Source organism: Camelina sativa, chromosome 20 (assembly GCF_030686135.1).
Source record: "Camelina sativa cultivar CO46 ecotype springtype chromosome 20, ASM3068613v1".
In the NCBI taxonomy this organism is placed as follows: Eukaryota; Viridiplantae; Streptophyta; class Magnoliopsida; order Brassicales; family Brassicaceae; genus Camelina; species Camelina sativa.
Window position 1 is genome coordinate 2,100,140 of NC_141899.1, and position 23,796 is coordinate 2,123,935.

The 23,796-nt window shown below is 34.3% G+C and overlaps 5 protein-coding genes and 1 pseudogene across 9 annotated transcripts; 4 read left to right on the forward strand and 2 right to left on the reverse strand.

Annotated features, from left to right (window-relative positions):
* Positions 1 to 215: 215 nt before the first annotated feature.
* Positions 216 to 3,074, forward strand: LOC104768756 (jasmonate-induced oxygenase 2). Its single transcript, XM_010492790.3, has 3 exons — positions 216 to 1,215; positions 1,573 to 1,903; positions 2,698 to 3,074. The coding sequence occupies exons 1-3, from the start codon at positions 638 to 640 to the stop codon at positions 2,950 to 2,952; spliced, it is 1,164 nt and encodes a 387-aa protein (XP_010491092.2). The 5' UTR covers positions 216 to 637; the 3' UTR covers positions 2,953 to 3,074.
* A 1,468-nt stretch (positions 3,075 to 4,542) lies between these two features.
* On the reverse strand, positions 4,543 to 6,623 carry LOC104768757 (PHD finger protein ALFIN-LIKE 1). Of its 2 annotated transcripts, XM_010492793.3 has the most exons (6): positions 6,395 to 6,534; positions 6,245 to 6,277; positions 5,892 to 6,114; positions 5,258 to 5,381; positions 4,885 to 5,142; positions 4,543 to 4,763 (listed from the first exon to the last, which is right to left on the reverse strand). In XM_010492793.3, exons 1-5 carry the CDS (start codon positions 6,486 to 6,488, stop codon positions 4,891 to 4,893), a joined length of 726 nt encoding a protein of 241 aa, XP_010491095.1. In that variant the 5' UTR covers positions 6,489 to 6,534; the 3' UTR covers positions 4,543 to 4,763; positions 4,885 to 4,890. The 2 variants fall into 2 exon arrangements, with proteins under 2 accessions (XP_010491095.1, XP_010491093.1); XM_010492791.3 differs by having other exon boundaries at positions 4,671 to 5,142; positions 6,395 to 6,623.
* A 35-nt stretch (positions 6,624 to 6,658) lies between these two features.
* LOC104768758 (tubulin gamma-2 chain) lies at positions 6,659 to 11,690 on the forward strand. Its single transcript, XM_010492794.3, has 10 exons — positions 6,659 to 7,077; positions 7,178 to 7,490; positions 7,601 to 8,001; positions 8,137 to 8,190; positions 8,267 to 8,371; positions 8,475 to 8,549; positions 8,645 to 8,689; positions 8,797 to 8,925; positions 9,047 to 9,151; positions 9,232 to 11,690. Exons 1-10 carry the CDS (start codon positions 6,949 to 6,951, stop codon positions 9,298 to 9,300), a joined length of 1,425 nt encoding a protein of 474 aa, XP_010491096.1. The 5' UTR covers positions 6,659 to 6,948; the 3' UTR covers positions 9,301 to 11,690.
* LOC104768759 (polyamine transporter RMV1) lies at positions 10,038 to 11,690 on the forward strand. The gene has a single exon (XM_087504686.1). The coding sequence runs from the start codon at positions 10,038 to 10,040 to the stop codon at positions 11,511 to 11,513; it is 1,476 nt and encodes a 491-aa protein (XP_087360812.1). The 3' UTR covers positions 11,514 to 11,690.
* Positions 11,691 to 12,855: 1,165 nt separating this feature from the next.
* LOC104774549 (uncharacterized) lies at positions 12,856 to 16,088 on the reverse strand. 4 transcript variants are annotated; one of them, XM_087504688.1, is made up of 7 exons: positions 15,420 to 15,923; positions 15,010 to 15,262; positions 14,311 to 14,501; positions 14,127 to 14,224; positions 13,324 to 13,829; positions 13,176 to 13,233; positions 12,856 to 13,082 (listed from the first exon to the last, which is right to left on the reverse strand). In XM_087504688.1, the coding sequence occupies exons 2-7, from the start codon at positions 15,114 to 15,116 to the stop codon at positions 13,038 to 13,040; spliced, it is 1,005 nt and encodes a 334-aa protein (XP_087360814.1). In that variant the 5' UTR covers positions 15,117 to 15,262; positions 15,420 to 15,923; the 3' UTR covers positions 12,856 to 13,037. The 4 variants fall into 4 exon arrangements, with proteins under 4 accessions (XP_087360814.1, XP_087360816.1, XP_087360813.1 ...); XM_087504690.1 differs by having other exon boundaries at positions 14,311 to 14,496; positions 15,420 to 15,903; XM_087504687.1 differs by having other exon boundaries at positions 15,010 to 16,088.
* Positions 16,089 to 20,019: 3,931 nt separating this feature from the next.
* LOC104774433 (F-box/kelch-repeat protein At4g38940 pseudogene) lies at positions 20,020 to 21,135 on the forward strand (annotated as a pseudogene).
* Positions 21,136 to 23,796: the final 2,661 nt, after the last annotated feature.

Genomic DNA, 23,796 nt, shown 5'->3' on the forward strand with positions numbered 1-23,796 from the left:
GATGGGTTGAATATATTATATAAAAAAAAATACACTGAAGTAATTGAAAAGTTTCATAAAACTCACATAATCTTGAATAATATTCTTACAAGTCTTGCCTATCAGGCTATTTCTATAGCGTCACCAAATAGATCGTCAGTTTCTCCATCTCTTTTATATACAACATATGTAATTTTTATTCCTATAAAATAACCATCATCTCTTAATTAAGTCCCATTGTCCATAAGTCGACACGTGGCATTTATTAAGCAAGATTATTTAGTACTATCTATCTTAAAAGACTAGTTAGTATTACTCTTAATCTGTGTCGACATTTAGTCATTAAAATAGTTAAAAGCCTATCACACCAAAGATTGTCTCAAACTCAAAGTAATGTTTAGTTTTCACATGTCGATCCAATATATTATTTTGTCCTTCTATATCCCAAGAGAGAAATATATTTAAGAAAAAAAAAAAGTATAACAATACTTTTTCACACACGTTTCATTAATAAACAAAGACGTTGCTTTCATCGTTTCTCTAGCCGATTTCTAGATTCTCCTCCACCACCATTTTACCATTCTTTTAAATTCCTTACTTCAATCAAAAATTTTATTATATCTCACAAGCCTCTTCTTTTCTATCTAAAACGTCTCGCATGAACAAGAAGGATAAATCGAACACAAAGAAGATGAACATGATCATCAAGAACAAGATGGATGTCAAGGTCGAGACCAAGAAAGGATCGATGGATGAGTGGCCTGAGCCAATCGTCCGAGTCCAGTCCTTAGCCGAGAGCAACCTCTCTTTTCTCCCCGACCGCTACATCAAACCGGAGTCTCTACGCCCCACAACGACCGAAGACGCTCCCGCCGCTACCAACATCCCAATCATAGACCTTGAAGGGCTTTTCTCGGAAGAAGGGTCGTCCGATGACGTCATCATGGCTCAAATATCGGAGGCTTGCCGTGAGTGGGGGTTTTTCCAAGTGGTGAACCACGGGGTCAAACCGGAGCTGATGGACGCGGCTAGAGAGAGTTGGAGAGAGTTTTTCCATATGCCGGTCAATGCGAAAGAGACTTACTCGAACTCACCAAGAACCTACGAAGGGTATGGAAGTAGATTAGGTGTTACGAAAGGAGCAAGTCTTGATTGGAGTGATTATTACTTTCTTCATCTTCTTCCTCACCATTTGAAAGACTTCAACAAGTGGCCTTCTTTTCCTCCCACCATAAGGTTCCTCCTCTCTTCTTTAATCATTTTTTCTTTCTCTTTTTTTTTGTTTTCAAATGAGTTTTAGTGATAAGAACTTTATTTTTTTGGGGGAGTGTGAGTAGAAAGATCCATTTATATTACTAGAAACAAGTACTGTATATAGTTTTTTTAATCTTTAAACTGTACGGACAAGTAGTACAATATAGGAAAACTTATCCTTTTTAATAGTTTTGATATTTTTTAAGTTCTTGGTGAGTGTGAAAATACTGTTATTTTCCATAAAGCAAGTGTTGCTCTCTTTTGATTTTTCACGTTAGGATATAGTAAAATGGAAATAATTTAATTTTTATTTATTTTATTTTACGCAAAAAAAAATAGAGAAGTGATCGATGAATACGGGAAAGAGCTAGTGAATCTAAGCGGGAGAATCATGAGGGTGTTATCGACAAATTTGGGATTAAAAGATGATAAGTTTCAAGATGCATTTGGAGGTGAAAACATTGGGGCATGTTTGAGGGTTAATTATTACCCAAAGTGCCCTCGACCGGAGCTGGCTCTTGGTCTCTCCCCTCACTCTGATCCTGGCGGTATGACCATTCTCTTACCGGACGATCAAGTCTTCGGTCTTCAGGTTCGTAAAAATGACACGTGGATCACCGTCAAGCCTCATCCCCATGCTTTCATCGTCAATATTGGTGATCAAATTCAGGTAAATTATTTGATTTATTGCCGTTTTTGGTTATTCTTTTCCATGTTGCTAATAACAAATTATTTAACATTTAAAAAAAATTAAAGTAAGTATGTGTCACAAAATATTTACTAGATACATCTCATAAATTTTATAAATACTTAATCGTTATCTTGTGTCAGAAAAAAGTTGTCTATAAAGAAAAGGACAAATGCGAAAGTTGTTATTTGACAACGAATGAATAAGATATAAGCTAAAAGTCGCACGTTTTAGACATGTTTTTAAACGCAAGTTTGATACACAGCTACCACTTGGTGCCAATTTCTATGCCTTTTTGATTTTTCAACAAAAATGTAATTATTAACTCATTATTCCGACAACTGAAATTACGTCCTTTTAGATCTTTTCTGTCAAACCGGTTTTTATGGACAATTTATTTATATATATATCGGCAATATTATAACTTTATAAGAAAGTAATTAGGATATTTCTTTTTTTTTTGTGGACAATCGTAAGTGGCTGTCTCTATATTTATTACGAAACAAATAGTACAGCAAATGCTTCATTACGCACATGTTTGTGTTTGGCTGTTTGCCCATGTTGCAAGATAAGAAATGTTTATTTATACGTACATAACACGATTTTAAAAACAAACATCACATGTGTATATTTGCATTGAAATTTTGTGAATACAACTTAACTTTTAGAACGTCTTCTTTATACAAAATAGTATAGATATTAATAATATTGTGTGGTGTCTGAATTTTTCCTTAGAATCAAACAATTTACGTGTTGCCATGATAAAAAAATTGCAGATACTAAGCAACGCAACGTACAAGAGTGTGGAGCATAGAGTGGTCGTGAACTCGAACAAAGAGAGAGTTTCACTTGCTTTCTTCTACAACCCTAAAAGCGATATTCCGATCCAACCGATACAAGAACTTGTATCCGCTCATAATCCTCCTTTATATCCTCCTATGACCTTTGATCAATATAGACTCTTTATTAGAACTCAAGGTCCACAAGGCAAATCCCATGTTGAATCTCATATTTCTCCTCGGCCTCGTTAATTGTTTTAATTTTTCTTTCTTCCCCATAAAGAAAACAATTAATGTTTTGTAATTTCACGATATATTACATCTGACTTGTATATGTTACAATCATCATTTATATTATGAATTTTCAAAGGATCGATGATTTTATCTTCAAGCAAATAACTAATATTACTGGATTACGTTCAGAGACTCATTTTATACAACTAGTATTTTCTTATATATATATTGTTTATGTTTCAAATGGCAGCTATCTATTACTATTAGTTTGTATAGTACGCAATTTTTTTTCACATAGTATATATTGTATTAAATCTCAGAATTTAACGTCTATCAATATCATTTGCACACATTTTATTTCTTAATTAATGCGTCGTCATGTTTGAAAAACGTGGTATATGTTGATAGTGATCATGGTACAGCTAGTTTATAAAACTATAATAGAAGTGTATAATTGTTGAACTCTAAACGTCACAGATAATATCATTGAACGGTGCTTAATTAACTAATTCAAGTATAAAGATTTGTCACAAAATGTATAATTGTTGAATTTCAAACGTCACATGATATTATATACTATGCAATATGGAATATCTCTGAGAGGTACTCTAATTTTAATTGTGATTATTTCGACCTAACAGATTGTTGGAATTGAAATATATATGTTTACCGAATCTCGTACTCGGTAATGAAAATGATTAAAAGCAAATAAATCTAACAACACACACGATATGATATGAATCTGTTAATAATACAAAAAGAAATTGCTCCACAACCGATGTAATAAACTTTAACCAGAGCTAAACTCTAAAACAAACAAACAGATCGACCAATATGATATGAGTATGCTAATAATACACAACAATGCTTGGCCTCCTAATTACCCCCCTGTGGATGATATTCTAACACCAAAGCCACACGTCTATTATATTGTCAGCCTCTCATTCCCATATTGGTTTTCTTTGGATCAATCATTACATACAAATATGTCAAACGTTTGCACTACACATACTATATAGTCTATAATATATTACATACATTTATATAAGAATAAGATTACAGTATAAACAGTATTAAATTACAATAACTAGCATGTGCGCTTTCGAGTGGTGGTTTGGCCCAGAGTGTCTATCAGTTGAGTCAATTGTGATTACATATATAGGTGGATACGAAATATATATTTTAGAAAATGCAAGTTGCATTTTCATTCACACTATCGACGGTGGCTTCAATTCAATGTATTGAATAATTCAAATTTATACAGAAAATACTCTACGTTAAGTTTGATTTTATAATAGTGATCCCTTCTATTATATAGTTTGATCTTTTACTCTTTTAAGTTAACTAAAGCTTAACTAAAATTCAGATTAAAATTGTATGTCATAAAATTAAAATAACTAAAAATGGCAGTAGAGACTAGAGAGACTACGTGGACAGAGATTTAGTGATGGAATAGTCAGCAAATGGCAACAAATGGCTCCTGGATCAATATACAGTACTTTGAAAATGTGGCTAATTTATCAGTATTTTGGTTTTGTGACACCAAAATATATACAATGTACATAACACCACTAATTATTTTTTATTTTTTATTTCAGTAAAACCACATAGTTAAAATTATCCATGAGATTATGATGATCAATCATACATATATGATTTTTTCTTTATAGCCTAAAAGAGATTACACATAAACGATGAAAACAGAGTCATACTACATATACAAAACACATGGCATATTTGATCAAAAGATGAGGAAGCTTTCTAACCAGCTGATGTCTCTTTGACTATTTCCCTCTTTCACTACTAATTTTATAACGCCCTTTGAGAATCTAAGGCCAAATAATAGAGTTTTGTATTCATACATTAACAAAAGGATGTTTTGCAGTAATTTAAAACCAGAAATAAAAGAAAAGATGATATATGAATGAGAAGGGAGAAAAGATGACTCACACTCTCTCACTGTCTTCCTTTCTTAGTGCAGCAAGATGGGCATTTGTATTGCTTGATGTTATCTGCTTTGGCTGGTGTTATCTTCACACACTTCCCATGGTACCAACGTTCACACACATCACAGCATATCCAGAACTCGTCGTTTGTGTAGTTTCCTCCACAACTTCCACAGAGTGTGTCTCCATGCTCGTCGTCTTCATCTTCATAGCTCTCTTCCATCAATTTCGGTGTGCTCTTTGTCTGCCCTTCAATTGATCTCTGCAACAATTCAAATAACACCGAAACTCAATAATTTTGTTCAAATGGAAGAAGATTGACAAACCCTTATCTGTCTTTGAGTGGTAAAAGAGTATTAGAGAGTTCATTTGGATACCTTAACTCCGTTTCTGGATTTGCTTCCGAGATCCATGCTTGGTTTATTATCTTTGGTTGGCTTCCTACCAGTCACTACTTCAAAGAGAGTTGGGAGATCGTTGATCAAACTAAATAGACGTTTCCTGCCCATCATTGAAAACAGAACATACAATATAAGCTCATAGACCCATTATTATCTACAACTGTCGATTTACATTGAAAGGGATGCTACACCAAATGCTCTTATAGAATCATGAAGCAAATAATGCTTTTAGGATAAGTAATAAGACAGTGAATACAAAGATGTCAGCTCAGAGAGAACACACTTGTATTGACAAAAAGGGACCAAATTTAACCAAAGAATCAATGTAGTAGCCATTTATATATCCAAATGACGCACGAGACATAAGGATTTGTGAAAAATGGTATGCATCGAAAGAAACTTAACCTAAGGAGGAAAGAAGCTAATTGGCAAGGTAGAGCTAGAGTGAAAGAAAGAATCAGGAAACAAATAGTGATGACACAAGCTCATGAGACTGTCCAAAGACAGCTTTTTTTTCGTCATCATCAACACCACATTCTAAGTAGCAAGCACAGTAAAACTATCTGCCACATTATATGAAACAAGCAAGAAACGAAAATGTAAAACGTACCTCTCATTGCGATTAAGGCGAGCACCGAAGTAAGAAGAAACAGAGAGTAACCAACAATCACTGTGGACAGCAACTAAAGAGAGCCAATCTTTACGCTGCATACCATCTCTTGCGAAATTGATACCAAGAGCTGGCTCAGGTAGCTCCGGAGGCACTTCCTCAGCTGGAAGATTCACTTCCCATGTCCCATTCGGATGTCCGTACAAACACAGATTCTCCATCTCTATAAAACCCCCCAAAAAAACCAAAAAAAAAGGAACAAATTTCTCAAAAAGGGCATCTTTTTTCTGAAGCTTATCAATGGTAAGAACAAACCACAGATCCGAAAATAACGGTGAAAAGAGCTCACTTACCCGGATCGCATAAAGAGTAGAACTTGTCAACATCTAGTAAAAAAAAAAAACACAGCCAACAACAACAACAAAACGTAATTTAGAAAAAAGCCAACAACTTTAGAACGAAACATAAAGAGAAAAAGAGGTTTTTTTTGCGGTCGACTCTACCTCCGGAGAGAGCTCGGAGAATACCGGAACGACGACCGCTAAAATCCTTAAAGATCTCTTCGACGGTTCGAGGGTTAGAAGACTCCGCCGCCATAGATAAATGTAAAGCAAGAATCAAAATGTACAATTAAGTAAAGAGTAGAACAAGTGGGAAAGACCTTAAGGTAGATCAGTGGTGTTAGAGATGGATTGAGGTCTCTGCATCAATGGTTTCCTAAATCCGATGCGCACGGACACACACACACAGAGAGAAGAATAAAAGAGTATACTTTTGTGTTTGGTCTAAATGGGCCTGGCCCAATTTCATTCAAATTGGCCCAGTTTAGTTATTTTTTTTTTTGTTTTTACTTTTTAGTGTGTTTTGTGTTTTGAATTTAACTAAAAAAATCCCCAAACTTGAGCATAGGAGGGCGATTCTGATTTCTGGGTTTGTCATCGATGAGTAAAGCTGAGAGTGTGGCCTAATCATCTTCTTCACCAGTCTCGAAACCTTACTAGGGTTTTATTTTTTTAACCCAACAAAGTTTCTGAACCATAAGAGAAGAGAGTGAAAGATGCCGAGGGAGATTATTACGCTTCAGGTGGGACAATGTGGGAACCAGATCGGTATGGAGTTTTGGAAACAGCTTTGCCTTGAGCACGGTATCAGTAAAGATGGTATCCTCGAGGACTTCGCTACTCAGGTCTTCTTCCTTTTATCTAATAATCGATTTGTTTTTTTTTGACTTTCGTTTGTTGAATCACATAATGAAATTGTGTTAATTTTGAAATTGGTGTGTGTAGGGAGGTGATAGAAAAGATGTGTTTTTTTACCAAGCGGATGACCAACACTATATCCCACGAGCTTTACTTATTGATTTGGAGCCTAGAGTTATCAATGGTATTCAGAATGGTGATTACCGCAACCTTTATAATCATGAGAATATCTTCCTTTCTGACCATGGTGGTGGTGCTGGTAACAACTGGGCTAGTGGTTATCACCAAGGGAAAGGTGTTGAAGAAGAGATCATGGACATGATTGATCGTGAAGCTGATGGTAGTGACAGTCTTGAAGGTTTTGTTCTTTGCCACTCTATTGCTGGTGGCACTGGCTCAGGTTTGTTTAATTTCTATTTTGCAATACGTTGGCTAAATAATAAGTTATGTTAGGGGATTTAGCATTTAGTCTGATGTGATTGAATGATTCTTTTCTTCTTTCATATGAAGGTATGGGATCTTACTTATTGGAGACTTTGAATGATCGTTATAGCAAGAAGTTGGTTCAGACGTACAGTGTATTTCCAAATCAGATGGAAACGAGTGACGTTGTTGTCCAGCCGTACAATTCACTGTTGACCCTGAAGCGGCTTACCTTAAATGCTGATTGTGTTGTTGTTCTCGACAATACTGCACTTAATAGAATTGCTGTGGAGCGTCTACATCTGACGAATCCTACCTTTGCTCAAACGAATTCTTTGGTGTCAACTGTGATGTCTGCTAGCACAACAACGCTACGTTATCCAGGATATATGAATAATGACTTGGTTGGCTTGCTTGCATCTTTGATCCCAACACCAAGGTGTCACTTCCTCATGACAGGATATACACCATTGACTGTTGAGCGCCAGGTTAGATATCTACCATCAAATCACAAAATTATATTACGGGACGCTGTTGTTGTATCTTGAACATGACTTCCAAATGATATGTTTGGGGTCTTTTAAACTGATTTCATACCCTCTGATGTGAATTATTCTTGGCAGGCAAATGTCATTCGTAAAACCACTGTGCTGGATGTTATGAGAAGACTTCTACAGGTGAGCCATTTGCTTTCTCCAATCTTTTTTTCTGAAAATTGATTCAGATGTTCATCTATCATGATTGTATTTGCAGACAAAGAATACTATGGTTTCGTCTTATGCTAGAAACAAAGAAGCTAGCCAGGCAAAGTATATATCAATATTGAATATAATTCAAGGAGAAGTCGATCCCACTCAGGTAAAGTTTATGTAGCAGATTTTTGTTCGGCATATTGAGGATGAACTAGTCAATTCTTTCTTGTTGATGTGATCTGCTCTGTTGTCTCACTACTTGATATTAGGTGCATGAGAGTTTGCAGAGGATACGAGAAAGAAAGCTTGTTAATTTCATTGACTGGGGACCTGCAAGCATACAGGTTCTAACCGAAATTGTGACTGCAAATTTAGTTATTACTTTTGGCTTTACCATGGACTTTCATCACAATTTTTTTCAATATCTTGCTCTCAACAGGTTGCTCTTTCCAAGAAGTCCCCATATGTTCAAACTGCTCATAGGGTAAACTTATATCACTATATATATATTGATATATATGTCTGTCATGCCGAGAGTTGGTACTTCTTACAGTTAAATGTCTTATGCTGATAGTGTGTTTGATATATCAGGTCAGTGGTCTTATGTTAGCAAGCCACACTAGTATCAGGCACCTTTTCAGCAGATGTTTGAGTCAATATGACAAGTTGAGGAAGAAGCAAGCTTTCCTTGACAATTACCGAAAGTTTCCCATGTTTGCTGTAAGTTGACTGCTCAAATACATTTTGCCTTTGTCTGGCTGATGTTTAATGCAACCCATCCTCCATGAGGTTTGACAGTTAAAGGTTGAAATCATGAGAATCTACATGTTGATATGGACAGGACAATGATCTTTCAGAGTTTGATGAATCAAGGGACATAATTGCGAGTTTGGTAGATGAATATAAGGCCTGCGAGTCTCCAGATTACATCAAATGGGGAATGGAGGTATATTAGTTAAGCTTTCCCAATCTATAATCACACTTATAATGGAGCAACTTGTAATGAAAACTCTATGTCTCTCTCAGGACCCTGGACAGCTTATGACTGGTGAAGGCAATGGTTCAGGAGTTGTGGATCCTAAGTTAGCATTCTGAACAAAAAAATTAAAAACCCAGAGTAAGTCAGAATGATGTTTCACTTATAACTGAGGTTCTTTCAGGTCATCATAGGTTTACTTTGCAATAGGTTTTGGACCTTTTGGTAGGAGCAGTAGTAATGAATGATACAAAAGTGTTGGCAATGTAATGAATAGTATTATGATGTGGATGAGTTGCAATCTATGAGATGATTATGTTTCTTGGGTATTTTCTAAGATTAAAGAGCACATAAAAGTTGTATCTCCTCAGGAGCAGGAATCTTGGAATCCTATGCAAATTGAGATTACAACTAATGTTAAATTTTTAACACTTAACTTTGAGAAGTGCATAATTATTCTCGACGCATGAATAAAACAAATATTTCTACAGTATTTTTTTTAATGAATGTAATTATTGACGAATTTATCTAATAGTGTTTTTTATTTATTGTTAATAAGAAAAAAGAGTTTTATCGTTATCCTACATAAGTGGGAGCAATGTCGTTGTCAAATAAGAAGAAGCCTAGTTTTATTTTCTTTCTGTATTTGAGGATATAAATAAACTTGGAGGATTCAACTTGCGTTTCTGGATATTGTTTTCATAAAGTGGAAACCTTTAACCTTCGATTTCGTTCGAGCAGCTCAAAGTTTCCAACTTTTTTTTCTTCCATGTTTCTTGTTTCTTCGAGCTCTGTTGTTCTGTCTACGTCCAAGCAACTTCCCTAGCAGTTCCTTTTGAGTTTCTTCTAATTCTCGATGACTGAGCTTAGCTCATTGACTATTGACTCCGCCACGCAAAAGCCAAGAATCTCCACCGGAGGAAACCCACCTCCTCCTCCTCACATAAGCATAGGTGTCACCACCGCCATTGAAGCTCCTCCGTCTACAGAGAGACCCGTCAACAAGATCAAGAAAATAACGGTATTGCCACTAGTTTTCCTGATATTCTACGAGGTCTCAGGTGGTCCGTTTGGGATTGAAGACAGTGTTAACGCAGCAGGACCTTTGTTAGCTATTGTGGGATTTATTGTGTTCCCTTTTATATGGAGTATCCCTGAAGCACTCATCACCGCTGAGATGGGAACAATGTTCCCTGAGAACGGTGGTTACGTTGTGTGGGTATCTTCAGCATTGGGACCTTACTGGGGGTTTCAACAAGGTTGGGTTAAATGGCTAAGTGGCGTTATAGACAACGCTCTGTATCCCATTCTCTTCCTTGATTATCTTAAATCTGGAGTCCCGGTTCTTGGTAGTGGAATCCCTCGAGTCGCTGCGATTTTGGTGTTGACTGTAGCCTTGACTTACGTGAACTACAGGGGTTTAAGCATTGTCGGTGTAGCAGCTGTTGGCCTCGGCGTTTCCTCGATCCTTCCGTTTGTGGTCATGTCTTTCATGTCTCTTCCAAAGCTCAAACCTTCGAGATGGCTTGTGGTTAGCAAGAAGATGAAAGGTGTTAAATGGAGTTTGTATCTCAACACTCTCTTCTGGAACCTCAACTATTGGGATTCTATTAGTACGCTTTCTGGAGAAGTTGAAAATCCGAGTAAAACGTTACCGAGGGCTCTGTTTTATGCTCTGCTTCTTGTGGTGCTCTCTTACATCTTCCCGGTTTTGACCGGGACAGGAGCTATACCTCTTGATCAGAACCTGTGGACTGACGGGTATTTCGCTGATATAGGTAAAGTTATAGGAGGAGCTTGGTTGGGATGGTGGATTCAAGCTGCAGCTGCGACATCAAACATGGGAATGTTTCTGGCTGAAATGAGCAGTGATTCTTTTCAGCTTCTTGGAATGGCTGAGCGCGGGATGCTTCCACAGGTCTTTGCCAAGAGATCGAGCTACGGAACTCCATGGGTCGGGATACTGTTCTCAGCCTCTGGTGTGATTCTCTTGTCATGGTTAAGTTTTCAAGAGATTGTGGCTGCAGAGAACTTGTTATACTGTTTTGGAATGATTTTGGAATTTATTGCGTTTGTGAGGTTAAGGATGAAATATCCGGCTGCATCACGGCCTTTCAAGATACCTGTAGGGGTGTTGGGATCGATCCTCATGTGTATTCCTCCAACAATATTGATCGGTGTCATCATGGCGTTTACTAACCTGAAAGTTGTAGCCGTGAGCCTTGCGGCTATTGTGATTGGGCTTGTGTTACAACCTTGTCTTAAGCAAGTGGAGAAGAAGGGGTGGCTCAAGTTCTCAACCAGCTCTCACCTACCAAACCTGATGGAGTAAGGACCAAGCTGATGATGCTAATGTCTATTTTCTTCAATTCTTTTATTTCTTCAAAATAATACTCCGTCTCTTTTTAATTGTCATTTTTAAATATTTTTTTGTGTTTTATATTAAGATGCAAATTTCTAGTTTTGTCAAATGAAATAGTATATTAATAAAAATGAGAAAATTTAATTATTTTCTTAATCTACGTAAAACTACCTAGAACAACTAGTAATATGAATTAGATGGAGTATTCATAAAGTTATTTTTTTATATAAAAAATCATTTAGTATATTAAATATAACCAATGCAAAATTGGCTACTTCTAATGTTGAGATATATTTTGTGATAACAAGAAACTTTTATGGTTTCTACAACCAAATACGAAAACAAAAACCATACCCATAAACATTATGCTTAAAAAAACTCAATAGAATGACAAGTAATATGAATCGGAGGGGTATTCAATAAAATACATTAGATAATTTTTCGCCAAAAACATAAATCCACAATTTTTTGCCAAAATGTAAACTTGTAATTTCTCGCCAAAAAAACGTAAATCGGTAAATTTTTCACCAAAAACGCAAATCCGCAATTTTCCACCAAAAACACAAATCTGTAATTTTTGCTTGCAAAAAAAAAACACAAATCTCTAATTTTTCCGCCAAAAACACAAACCCGCAATTTTCTTGCTAGAACACAAACTTAAAAATTTCCTGTCAAAAACGGAAATACATAACTTTTTCGTTAAAAACGCAAACTCGTAAACTCCCTGCAAAAAACGAAAACTCGCAATTTTTTCCCGTAAAAAAAACTATAATTTTCCCGCCAAAAACGTAAATCCATAATTTTCTCACTAAAGAAAACGTAAACCTCTGAAGTGACCTAAGTGCAGTGGCTAATGGTAAGTCCTTAATGAACAAGACACCATCACACTAGTATCGAGTCCCGCTCCCTATAAATATAAGGATTTGGCTAATTGACCGGCCTGTTGTGGCCCAGTGGTTGACAAAGAAAAACGTAAATCTGTAAATTTCCCACCAAAAACACATCCATAATTTTCTCGCCAAAAAAAAAAACAAAACCCATAATTTTCTCGCCACAAACACACAAATCCGTAAATGTCCCACCAAAAACGTAAATCCATATTTTTATCCTCAAAAATGCAAACTCGTAAATTTTCCACCAAAAACATAAATCCATAATTTCCACTTAAAATTATATGATGTTGATTATGATGATGGTGAAAATAATGATAAAGATTAATTATTATGTTAAATATTTCATTTTTGTTTGTAATTAACATGGCTTAATATCAAAATTTTCATTTTGGTTTATTTATTGATGATACATATACACATTGAAAAAAATTATAAACTGCAAATATAAGAATTCTGATACAGAAAATGATTTGATAGAAGAAGAATTCTGATACAGAAAATGATTTGATAGAAGAAGAATTCTGATACAGAAAATGATTTGATAGAAGAAGAGTTCTGATACAGAAAATGATTATTCAATGTTTAATGCATCCCACGAGACCTAATGGAAATAGGCATGACCAAGAGCAGCGGCGGCAGATAGTCTCTGCAACAACAAAAAAAAAAAAAAAAAAAAATCAATGCCAAAAATATAGCTTTCGTTTTTTTTTATCAAATTTTAGCTTTACGTAAATAATACCTTTGATGGATCGAGGACCAAGATCTTGTCCAAGAGATCCAGAGCTGGTTCAGAAATGCTGTGGAAGAAAGAGAAAAAAAAGTCAGAACAAAGCAACACTTAATCGAGAATAAAGCAACAGAAACATAAAGCTAACAGAAACACTTACTGAGAAAACTTCTGCTTTAGAAGTCTAGGAAACTCTTCAATCTCATCAACACTACGAGATCCACAAAGTGTGAAGATCTGATTGAGCAGATCTGATTCCTCCATGCCGGCTGATACGTCAAATATGTGAGAGTTCTTATTGAGCAATTTAGCGAAAATCACGCCGGCTGCCCACATATCAACTTTCGAGCAGTATGTGGTTACTTGCTTCAAGAGCTCAGGAGCCTTGTACCGAAAGGTTGTTACATCTAGTGTAAAGCCATCGAAGAAATTTAGCCACCTTTCCTGTGTCCAGACTGAAGCCTCAATATCACCCGTATCACCCGTACCACTAGAACCCACGTTTAAGTCAACATCTTCCTCCACCACATAACGAGAACTCCCAAAATCAGAAATTTTCAACCTCCCATCCTTGGAAACAAGTAGATTGGCAGGTTTAATATCCCGGTGGAGCACTTCTTTACCATGGCAATAATCCAAAGCAAGGAATAGCTGACGCATGTAATCCTGAGAGTTTCAAAAGTCAGGAAAGCTATTAAAAGGTTACACGAAAAGAGGTTCAAAAGATCCAAGTTATGTAAATACAAGTCAGAGAAGCTATTAAAAGGTTTCACGAAAAGAGGTTCAAAAGATCCAAGTTATGTAAATACAAGTCAGAGAAGCTATTAAAAGGTTTCACGAAAAGAGGTTCAAAAGATCCAAGTTATGTAAATACAAGTCAGAGAAGCTATTAAAAGGTTTCACGAAAAGAGGTTCAAAAGATCCAAGTTATGTAAATACAAGTCAGAGAAGCTATGTATATACCTTTATCAGACAAGGTGTTAAAATTCCTTGGTCGGCAAGCTGATCCAAGGTATATTCCATAAACTCGAACACCAAGTAAACTCCTCTTTTGTGCTCATCTAAATCAAAGCAAAGCAAAAAACAGTCAAACGTTAAATCCAAACTTCTCTTCAAAGGAAGAAAAACAGAGGTTTAGTTTATTTACCTGAAGTTTTCGAGTTCACCACAACCTCTTTGAGGTTTATGATATTGGGGTGATTCATTTCCTTGAGAATATTAATCTCTCTTTTGGCGTTTTCAGGCACTGATATCTCTGCTTCTCTGTATCTATCGAGCTTCAACTTTTTGAGAGCCACATATTCACCAGTAATTTTGTCAAGAGCCTTGTAAACTTTACTGTCCCAATCAACAATAAATTATGATCAGAGATGGAATTGAGCCTTGATCAATAACAAAAAAACTCACTTCAAAAACATACAGAACAAACTCCAAATATGGAAAAACTTAAGAGTTCATCATCAGAAGATCAAACAACACAAGGACTACTCAAACGACACTTATCTAGCATAAACAAGTTCTGATTTCTTGATCCATCTGGAAGATGTATAATCTAGCATAAACCTCAATTGATCCATCTCTTTAACAACATGAGAATACCAATTCACGAAATCTAGATTAAACCTCAATTGATCCATCTCTTTAACAACATGAGAATCCTAATTTTCACGAAATCGAATGATTGTTTTAAGCAATAGCAAGAGATAATGGAGTAAAAAAAACGCAGAATCACAATTTTCACGAAATCGAATGTGATTGTTGAAAACAATAGCAAGAAATTGATCAATCAACAAGCGAACGAGGAAGAAGAATGCAAGATTCGAAGAAATTGAGAAGACGAACTTACCTGAAAGATCCTTCGCCGATCAGTTCGACAATCTCGTATCGCTCGAGAGTACTATCTCCCCCAACCAGTTCCATCGTCTCTTCCTCTCGCGAAGCAGCAATCACCATTTGCGCGTTCCTTACTTGAGAATCTCTCACGATTACTGGAGAATTTCAACTTCTTCTCTCGGAGACTTCACAGGTTCTCTTCTTCGGGGTTTCGTGGAATTGAAAAGTTTGGCTCCGCGCCTCTGAGCTTTTTATTATATCTGGGTCTAACAGAAAGGTTAAACCGGTTATTGAAATGAACCAGATAAATCAAGACGGCCTGATTGCAATCACGTGAGTGTTCAATAACCGATTTAACCCGACCGATAATCAATTGGTACACCACATTCTGGTAAGAGAGAGAGAGAGAGAGAGAGCTTTTACGGGTGGAAAAGGCAGGGAAACGCCGGCGTGTCAGCACCACCCAGGAACCGGGATTACCAGAGCTCAACATTAAACGGTGACCTCCACCCTGAGCCTTAGCCGAGACCCCAGATCTCAGATCTAGAGTTAGCACTAGAACCTCCGCTTCTTCCATTATTGAGAGGCAAGCCTCAGATCCGGGAAGTTACAGAGCATAACGGGTCGTACAGATTCTCTCTGAAGACACTCAGCATGGCTTTCACCCGACAAAGGAAGCTCGCCGAGAACTCTTGAACAGTACAGCAGCCTCGAATTGGATCTTTGAGCAGCAGAGACCACCGAAAGAACAGAGCTTCACACGCGATCTCCTCTCCTCTCATTGAATTCACAATAGACGAAGAAATAAAGGGTAGGAAGGGCCGGCGACTGTTCACGGAGGCTGCTGCCTTAGGTTTAGAAATCGTGTGAAGATGATGATGAAACACACCGTTTAGGTTTACAAAACGATTAGAGCAAAACAACTTTGCCTCCGTAGTAGAAACAACGAGTCTGCGATTGAAAACCCAATTATGGGCCAACAAAAATTGAAGCCCAATTTCATATGAGCTTGTGAGAAATGCGAAGCAAAGATGGACCAAGGTGATTAAAAGCCCATCATCAGTTTTGTGTCCGACAAAAACTGCAACGTTTCTTTCACAACAAAACAGAATTTGCTGAAACAGTCAGCTTCTCTCTTTTGAACAAATTAAAATAAAACTAGGTACTATCCCGCGGAAAACGGCGAGTTGAATTTTGTTTTAAGAAAAATTAGCAATAATTTATTTGATATTATGTTATTTATTAATTTTTAAAATCTAAGCTGTTAAATGAAATTAATATAAATTTTTTGATTAATTTTTGATTAAATTTTGATAAAAAATTTTATCCCGTGATGGTAAAAATGTTGATTAAATATGTTATTGTAGATTTTATTAGATTAGTTTTTAAAATTTTAGCTGTTAATTTTTTATAATATTTTTTCTTTTCAAATAAGAATTAGTTTAGATTTAATATTGATTTTATTTACTTTTGTAGATTTGATAAGTCATCAACGATTTTTTTTTGTTTATTAAAAATTAATTAATTAAAAAAATTAAGTTTTTCTAATGGCAAATGCATGTAATTTTTTACTAGGTTAGTTTCATATTTGTACTTCTTAATTAATATATTAAGATAAAAAAAGTCAAAATGTCTTCTTCTCCAATCAGAGAGAACTTAAGGTTTTGCGTTTTCCTCTCTTTTTAAAGAAGAGGATATAAGAAGAAATCAAAATAGTTTTTCTTAAGTTCAAGCTTTAAACCTCTTCCTCAGATTATTTGGTATTCAAAATTTCTTATAATGTTTTAATCAAATTTCAAATTTGGTTCGGATTCTAAGTTTCGAATACTACAAACTGGATATTGATCACAATTAATTTCAAACAATAAACAAATTGATCAATTCATTCATTTTGGTTGAATTAAAATAGGAGAAAAGCATCAATGTCAATACCTTATAAATATGTTATCTAAAACCTTTTAAATTTCACCATATAAATATGTTATCTCTTTCGTACCAGAAAAAAACCTATATATATATATATATATATATATATATATATATATATATTTTTTTTTTTTTTTTTTGATGAATTGTGACTATTAATTATTAAAGAAAAGTTTATGTCATACAAAGCACAACCTTAAAGTATCTCCAATGAGGGGATTTAGGAAGTGCTTTTTTTTTATGCTAAATAGGATAAAAAATAAATCAAAATTGAATAAAAAAAATATGAGACAACTCTTATTCTGTAGACTGTAGGTGTCACTTTTTTATTGGGTGTAGATTTAATATATAATCTTGAGAAATTTGGCAAGAGTGCCATGTACAGTGTCAAAGTTTTTCACTAATTAGAAAAAAACTTCTGATGTGCTTCTATTTCCCCCTTATATTATTTGTACTTCTGTTTTCAATATGCTTTTATGTTTTGTGTGTTTTAAATTTATGAAATGCAATAATTTCATAATTTTATAAATATAAAATGTTTAAACATTCAAACTAGTTAAATTTTACTTAAAATATTTTCATTTTGAAAATATTTTTTTCTGATGAATAAGAACCCTAATTAAATTTTTACCATAATAATTTTAATTAACCTTCAAAAATTACAAATTTTTTTGATAAAAGTGATAAGAGCCTAAAGATAATACGTTCCATTGGAAGTGATCTTTACACCTTGATCCCAAGCAAAAAGAAAAAAAAAAATTATAGTAAGGACACAACAAACATGTTAGTTACACCGCAATCTCATGGTCACGACGGTCAAGATAGATACAATGATCAAAGCTAGCTTCATACTTAGGTGGTATTAAAAACGTGACAATCAAGTATGTAACTGAAACAAAAGAACACCCGAGACGCTGGATTCATTTGATGGAATGAAGTCCCTTCCCCGATGGCCAAGAACCCGGATCCACTCACTATGAAGCTATAATCCACGACAGAAAGGACCAATAAGTTTACCTGAGAATCTATTTGGGTGAAACCTAAACAAGCCAAGACACTAAAGTGAAAAATTGCTGACGCTACGTACTATGACGTGGCGCAAGAATATCTACAACGTAGAGACTGTACGTACTAACACGATCGGAGGAACTCGGCAAAGAAATATGAATCATTGCAAAGTGAGAAAATTATAGGTTTAAGGCACAAGGTAACGACACAACGTCAAGCCATATAAAATGATAAACTACAAGTCTATAACCATCACATACAATAGAATAAGGTTTCTCAAAATAAAATAAAAAATGGAAGGAGAAGATTAATAAATCGAGAAAACTTGACTTTAGACTCACTCGATCGACACTCTGTTTCGCTCCATTTTAACTCGATCTAGAAGTTCCAGTTTAGCTTAGCTCATCCAGTTTTTACCTTTCTGGCATTTTTTCCGAGATAGCTTTTGTAAAGGTTGTAAAACCAACGCTTTCGTATATATATGATATTTGCACTTTAGCAAAAAAAAAAAAAAAAGAAAAAAAAAACTCTAGAAAGCTCTGAAAAAGATTCTTAAAAACTCAAAGACGTATTCAAAAGACGGGTTAAAAACCGTATGATCATGATAGATCAAATATTCCCAAGCTTGATGAGGCATATGTAGATGTTGTCTACTCTGATGTAAAGAGGCTTATTGGTTAAATTACATCGGTCAAGCGCATTACACTATCCGTAAGAATAATTGGACGTCCATGGGGTAATAAAAATGGTTTTGTTGCGCAGGCGCTGAGTATGGTAATGGTTTTGTCTTTAATCAACTTGAACATCTGAAGCTACATGCATGTGGAGAATTCTCCTAACTTTTATCAAATGAAAAATATATATATATTCTCCTAACTTACGAGTACTCGAGCTCTTGGAAACGGAAGTATGTTTCTTTGGAAAATAGTTCAACAAGAATAAACACTTATAATGCAAAGTCTCACTTTTATTCATTTGATTGGAGAAACGACTCCTTAATGAATAGTATTATTGAAACTACAGCATTTTTCTAAAACGTTTTAACATCTAAGAAAATGATTTATATAATGAAACAATCAAACAACAGTAGTATTATGCACAATGTATATGGTTTGCTCTAATTCTTTTTCCCGATCATTTCAGACAGATACAATGGGTCTAAATTGCTAGAATGATGTGACTATATATGTTTTTTTTTTTTTTTTTTTTTTTTTTTTTTGTTAAAAGGCATAACTATATATATGATTCCTGAATGCGTCTTGTCTGAGTCTATATATTAATTTCACCTGATCATGTACTCAGGATTGCAAGCAGAGAGAGATTTGGCGGGGTATATTAATGAAAAAGACTGTTTCGTAAGAATTTTGAAAGGGGGGTCTGTTCCTCTCTCCTTTACAAGCATATTTTATATTTTTATAACATATTAGACGGTTTAAACTAAGTATCAAAATATTAACAATAACAAGCTCAAACGGTTAAACTAGGGCCTAATACATATTTCTACTATGTATATAAACACTAGTTAAAGTCGGCCTAAATATGCATGCATGTTAAATATATATATATATATATATATATATATTAATAATAATATTTGAAATTTAAGTGATAACTTTAGAAAAAGATTTAGATAAATAAATGTATAGTAAGAATTTATATCGCCATCTTATAAAATTGGATTTCAAACATATATATATATATATATATATTTATTTATTTATTTATTTATTTTTTACAGTTTAAAAATTTAATAAAGTCTTTGTTTATATACGAATATAGTTATATACTTATATAATTATCTTTCACACTTTTAAGATTGGTTTATTTTGTTTTTATATGTATTAGATTTATCTCTTTAAATTTTATAATATTCTAATAATTATCTTTTTATATTTTTAAATTGTTTTTAAAATTTAGTTTTATACATGACAAAAGCCTAATCGATAAGATTGACACATGTTGCTAGCTAGTAATAATATAACAAAAAGATTATGTGTTTGAATTCCCAATTCTAATTATATATATATATATATATATATGTATATGTATTATTTTCTTAATAATTAGCAGTAGTGAATTAGGGTTTTTCTTCGTTTCTCTCGGTGGCTGTTTGCTTTTACTTTTTAGCCATAGTCTTCCAAAATAACCTCCGCCTCTGATGATTACGTCACTTCCCCACGATATCATCGTCGATATTTTGGCGCATGTGTCGAGATGGGACTATCCAACTCTCTCCCTTGTCTCTAAATACTTCCGGTCACTCGTTTCCTCGTCTGAGCTATACGCTAGACGATCCTTGTTGGGCTACACCGAAGCTTGTATATATTCTGTTCTCTTTAATAACGACACTGGTAATCAGTTGTATGTTCTTCGTAGTCGTCGTCTAAAAGGAAACAACACCAGTTCTTCTTTTGTCCGTATCGCGTCGCTTCCTCGTATTCCTTTCCAAGCAAGTTATGTCTCGGTTGGTCGGGAGATATATGTGTTGAGTGGATTTTCGAGATCAAATTCCTACAGCATCGACTGTAGATCTCACACTGTGCAGCCCTTCTCCGAAAATCCTCATGGACCCAAGGCTAGAAGGTTTGTTGACGTCATCGACAAAAAGATTTTCGTAATGGGACTGTGCGATGAGCATGACGAAACAAATTTAATGAAGGTAATGCTGGTGTTCAATACAGAAACACAAACGTGGGAGCCTGAGATGACAACAAAGCCAAGTTTAGAGTTAAGTCGGTTCTGGTGTGAATGCGCGGTGATTGCGGATAAGATGTACGTGAGGGATTGTTCTTCTAAGGAGAGCTTTGTTTACGAGCCAAAGGAAGACAGATGGGAATTGGACGAGGTGTTGAATTCTTATAACTGGTACCGTGGGTGCGTTCTTGATGACGTATTGTACTACTATGATCCTTTTGAGAACAAGTTAAGAGCGTATGATTCAAAGCAGAAGTGTTGGAAAGTGGTGAAAGGTTTGGAAGAATTTTTGCCTCATGTAGCTTTTCCATGGTCAGACACTGTGAATTACGGTTGGAAACTAGCTGTGTTCTTCACTAATGGATTTGAGGCTATGAGAAGGGAGTTTTGGTGTGCAGTGATCGCAATTGAAAGACGCCAAGGAGAGATTTGGGGTAAAGTAGAATCATATGATGTTGTGTTTAATTGGTCCTCTTGCTACATCATTAAAACTTTAGCTGTTATGGTTTGATAAAAGTTCAGTTTTAATTAAGCACAAGCAAGCCAACTAATTGTCCTTATTTATTTTTTAAGTTGTTCTTTTAGCTTTTTTAAATTAGTCAGTTTCTTTTATTGTCATAATAAGGCTGATGATTAAAAAATAATACAAAATTTTTATCGAAAATAATTAAAATATTAAGAGCATGCAGTGGGAGTATCTAGCACTTTGAAAACCCTTGAGAACCTCTTATGTGGATATATGTTATATGAATTCTTTATTAGCGCCATTAGACCAAAGAAACTTTTGAAGAACCCATAGCCGAATTTTGTATATAATATATAAGGCCGCAAGCTGATGCTTCATGGATGTGGCTAGGCCTGGGCCGGAGCCGAATATCCGGCCTTTTTAATGGTATCCGGATCCGTATCCGGTCTGGCCGGATACACAATTTTACTCTCCGAATCCGGCTCCGGAAAACCGGATGTCCGAAATCGGTTATCCGTTATAATTTTGGTTATCCGCCGGTTATCCGAAATCCGTTTAATTTTGTTATATGGGCTTGTGCGGTTATTTATAGAGAGGAAGTGAAAGCTTTTTGTTCCTTTCAGCCGATGTGGGATAATTAAATGACAAAGGGAGTGAGATTGTGGGAGTTGGAAGGTCCCACATCGATAAAGCCAAAAATTTTCCTCTCACCTGGGTTATATATATATACGTGTCTCTACCCATGGTAGGTAGGTAAGTGCATTAATATACATATATATATATTAATAATTTATATATATATGGCATAGTGGCGGATCCGGATATCCGACCCAAATTATTTTTAGTATCCGGATCCGTATCCGTATCCGGCCGGATATACAAATATAATAACCGAATCCGGATCCGTTTTACCGGATATCCGGTTTTTCGGATCGGATACCGGATTTGGATCCGGATATCCGGCGGATTCGGTTAGTTGGTCTCAGGCCTAGATGTGGCCAATGGATTAGAGTGCACATTATATTAAGTGGAGTTATTGGTTTGAGATTTGAAATTTGAATAGAATTTGAACGATTTTAATGTTACGTAGATTCTGTTGTTATTAGATCAATACTAGATTTTAACCCGCGGTACACCGCGTGCATATAATTTTATTATTATTATATTTTATAATCTATTTGTTTGTTAAATATTGGATGTTTTATAAATAGAGATATAACCTAATTTTCCGGCCGCTTGTGAGACTAAATGTTTATATTAATTTTTTAACCTGTAATATACTATATGATTATTTTTTATTATATTTAGTTTGTTTTGTTTAGTGTTTGAGATTCTATTTCGATTTTTAATTATTATAACAAAAAAATAAAGGATCTAAATACATAATAAGTCATTTATATGATGTGATTAAGTCACATTTTTCCTAATGAATTAATTATTTTACGCAATCTTAGGTAAAACAAATTGATTTTATATGTCAGATATTATAATATTTATAGTGTTGGCAAATAATAAAATAAGGATTTAACCCGTGTTAGCACATATTTAATAATATTTTATTAATTCTAACATGTTCTTTTATAATCACATTATATAGTATTTTAATTATTTTTAATTTTATTAAATTTTTATATATTAATTATAATATTTAAATAATTAGGAATCGAAATTCTTCTTACGTTAAGAATCAAAACTCACAGATCTGGAAAATATAGCATAGTTTATGTCTCTATATAATATTGATTGCTGTTTTTATTTTTGGTTAGAATGAAATTTAAAATATTTAGGAAACAAAATCTGAAATGATGTTATTTTTGGAAGGATTTTAGAGATTAAGTTTGTAAATAAGTTTTTAAATACATATAACTTAGGGTAAAATACCAAATGTACTTAAAAAATGTTAATATAGATTTAGGAAACAAAATCTGTCGTGATACTATTTTTGGAAATTTTTGAGGGGTTAATGTTGTAAATAAAAATCTAAATAAGTAAAACTAAAATGGCATAACACAAAATGTACTTCAAAAATGTTAATATAGATTTTGTTAAACTTTGTTAAAGTTTAGTCTTATTAGTTTGTGATTTGTAAAAGTCATTTAAAATCTTAACAAATTTGGGTTATTGGATTCAGAATTTTATAAAGTCAATAAAAGTTTTGTGTTATTCAATTAAAACAAAAGAATCTATAATTGTTAATGAATTCAATTATTATATTATTGATTCATGATTTCAGATATTTTCTTTACAAAATAAAGTCATCGAAAGTATCACAAATATACCAAAATTGTTTGAAGCATTTTACAAGATTTTACAAAATTAATCAACAAAATTATAAAACATTCTTTAGCAATCCTTAAAATCTTTCACTTATTCATTATTAATGATTTTGTTGAACTCTTCAAAAATCTTTATAAATTAGAATCCACCCCTCTAACTTTTTCTCTCACTCTTTTGATTAGTTTCCATTTTTTTATAAGGAAAGAGCCTAAACCTCAGCAAACAAAAAAGGAAACAATATAACTCCTCTAAAAAAATGTCATTAATTAACATCTTAATTTAAATGAAAAGAATCAGTAAAGAATTTTTTCTTTTGACAATTAAGATCATTATTCTCAACTAAAAAAGGATGTATTCGTTGGGTAATTATGAATTTAAATTCTTATCATCTACCACCAAATGTTTTCCAACTTGTATTCCAAGAAAAGA

What these genes read in the sequence shown, in the direction of transcription:
- LOC104768756 (XM_010492790.3), top strand. Translation starts at nt 638, where the DNA reads ATGAACAAGAAGGATAAATCGAACACAAAGAAGATGAACATGATCATC. An exon ending in TCTTTTCCTCCCACCATAAG is followed by an intron (nt 1,216 to 1,572) that starts GTTCCTCCTCTC and finishes AAAAAAAAATAG; the next exon opens with AGAAGTGATCGATGAATACG. An exon ending in ATATTGGTGATCAAATTCAG is followed by an intron (nt 1,904 to 2,697) that starts GTAAATTATTTG and finishes AAAAAATTGCAG; the next exon opens with ATACTAAGCAACGCAACGTA.
- LOC104768757 (XM_010492793.3), bottom strand. Translation starts at nt 6,488, where the DNA reads ATGGCGGCGGAGTCTTCTAACCCTCGAACCGTCGAAGAGATCTTTAAG. An exon ending in CGCCTTAATCGCAATGAGAG is followed by an intron (nt 5,382 to 5,891) that starts GTACGTTTTACA and finishes AATGATGGGCAG; the next exon opens with GAAACGTCTATTTAGTTTGA. An exon ending in AATCCAGAAACGGAGTTAAG is followed by an intron (nt 5,143 to 5,257) that starts GTATCCAAATGA and finishes GAATTGTTGCAG; the next exon opens with AGATCAATTGAAGGGCAGAC.
- LOC104768758 (XM_010492794.3), top strand. Translation starts at nt 6,949, where the DNA reads ATGCCGAGGGAGATTATTACGCTTCAGGTGGGACAATGTGGGAACCAG. An exon ending in TGCTGGTGGCACTGGCTCAG is followed by an intron (nt 7,491 to 7,600) that starts GTTTGTTTAATT and finishes TTTCATATGAAG; the next exon opens with GTATGGGATCTTACTTATTG. An exon ending in CATTGACTGTTGAGCGCCAG is followed by an intron (nt 8,002 to 8,136) that starts GTTAGATATCTA and finishes TATTCTTGGCAG; the next exon opens with GCAAATGTCATTCGTAAAAC.
- LOC104768759 (XM_087504686.1), top strand. Translation starts at nt 10,038, where the DNA reads ATGACTGAGCTTAGCTCATTGACTATTGACTCCGCCACGCAAAAGCCA.
- LOC104774549 (XM_087504687.1), bottom strand. Translation starts at nt 15,116, where the DNA reads ATGGTGATTGCTGCTTCGCGAGAGGAAGAGACGATGGAACTGGTTGGG. An exon ending in ATCGGCGAAGGATCTTTCAG is followed by an intron (nt 14,502 to 15,009) that starts GTAAGTTCGTCT and finishes TGATTGGGACAG; the next exon opens with TAAAGTTTACAAGGCTCTTG. An exon ending in CTAAAGCAGAAGTTTTCTCA is followed by an intron (nt 13,234 to 13,323) that starts GTAAGTGTTTCT and finishes TTTCTTCCACAG; the next exon opens with CATTTCTGAACCAGCTCTGG.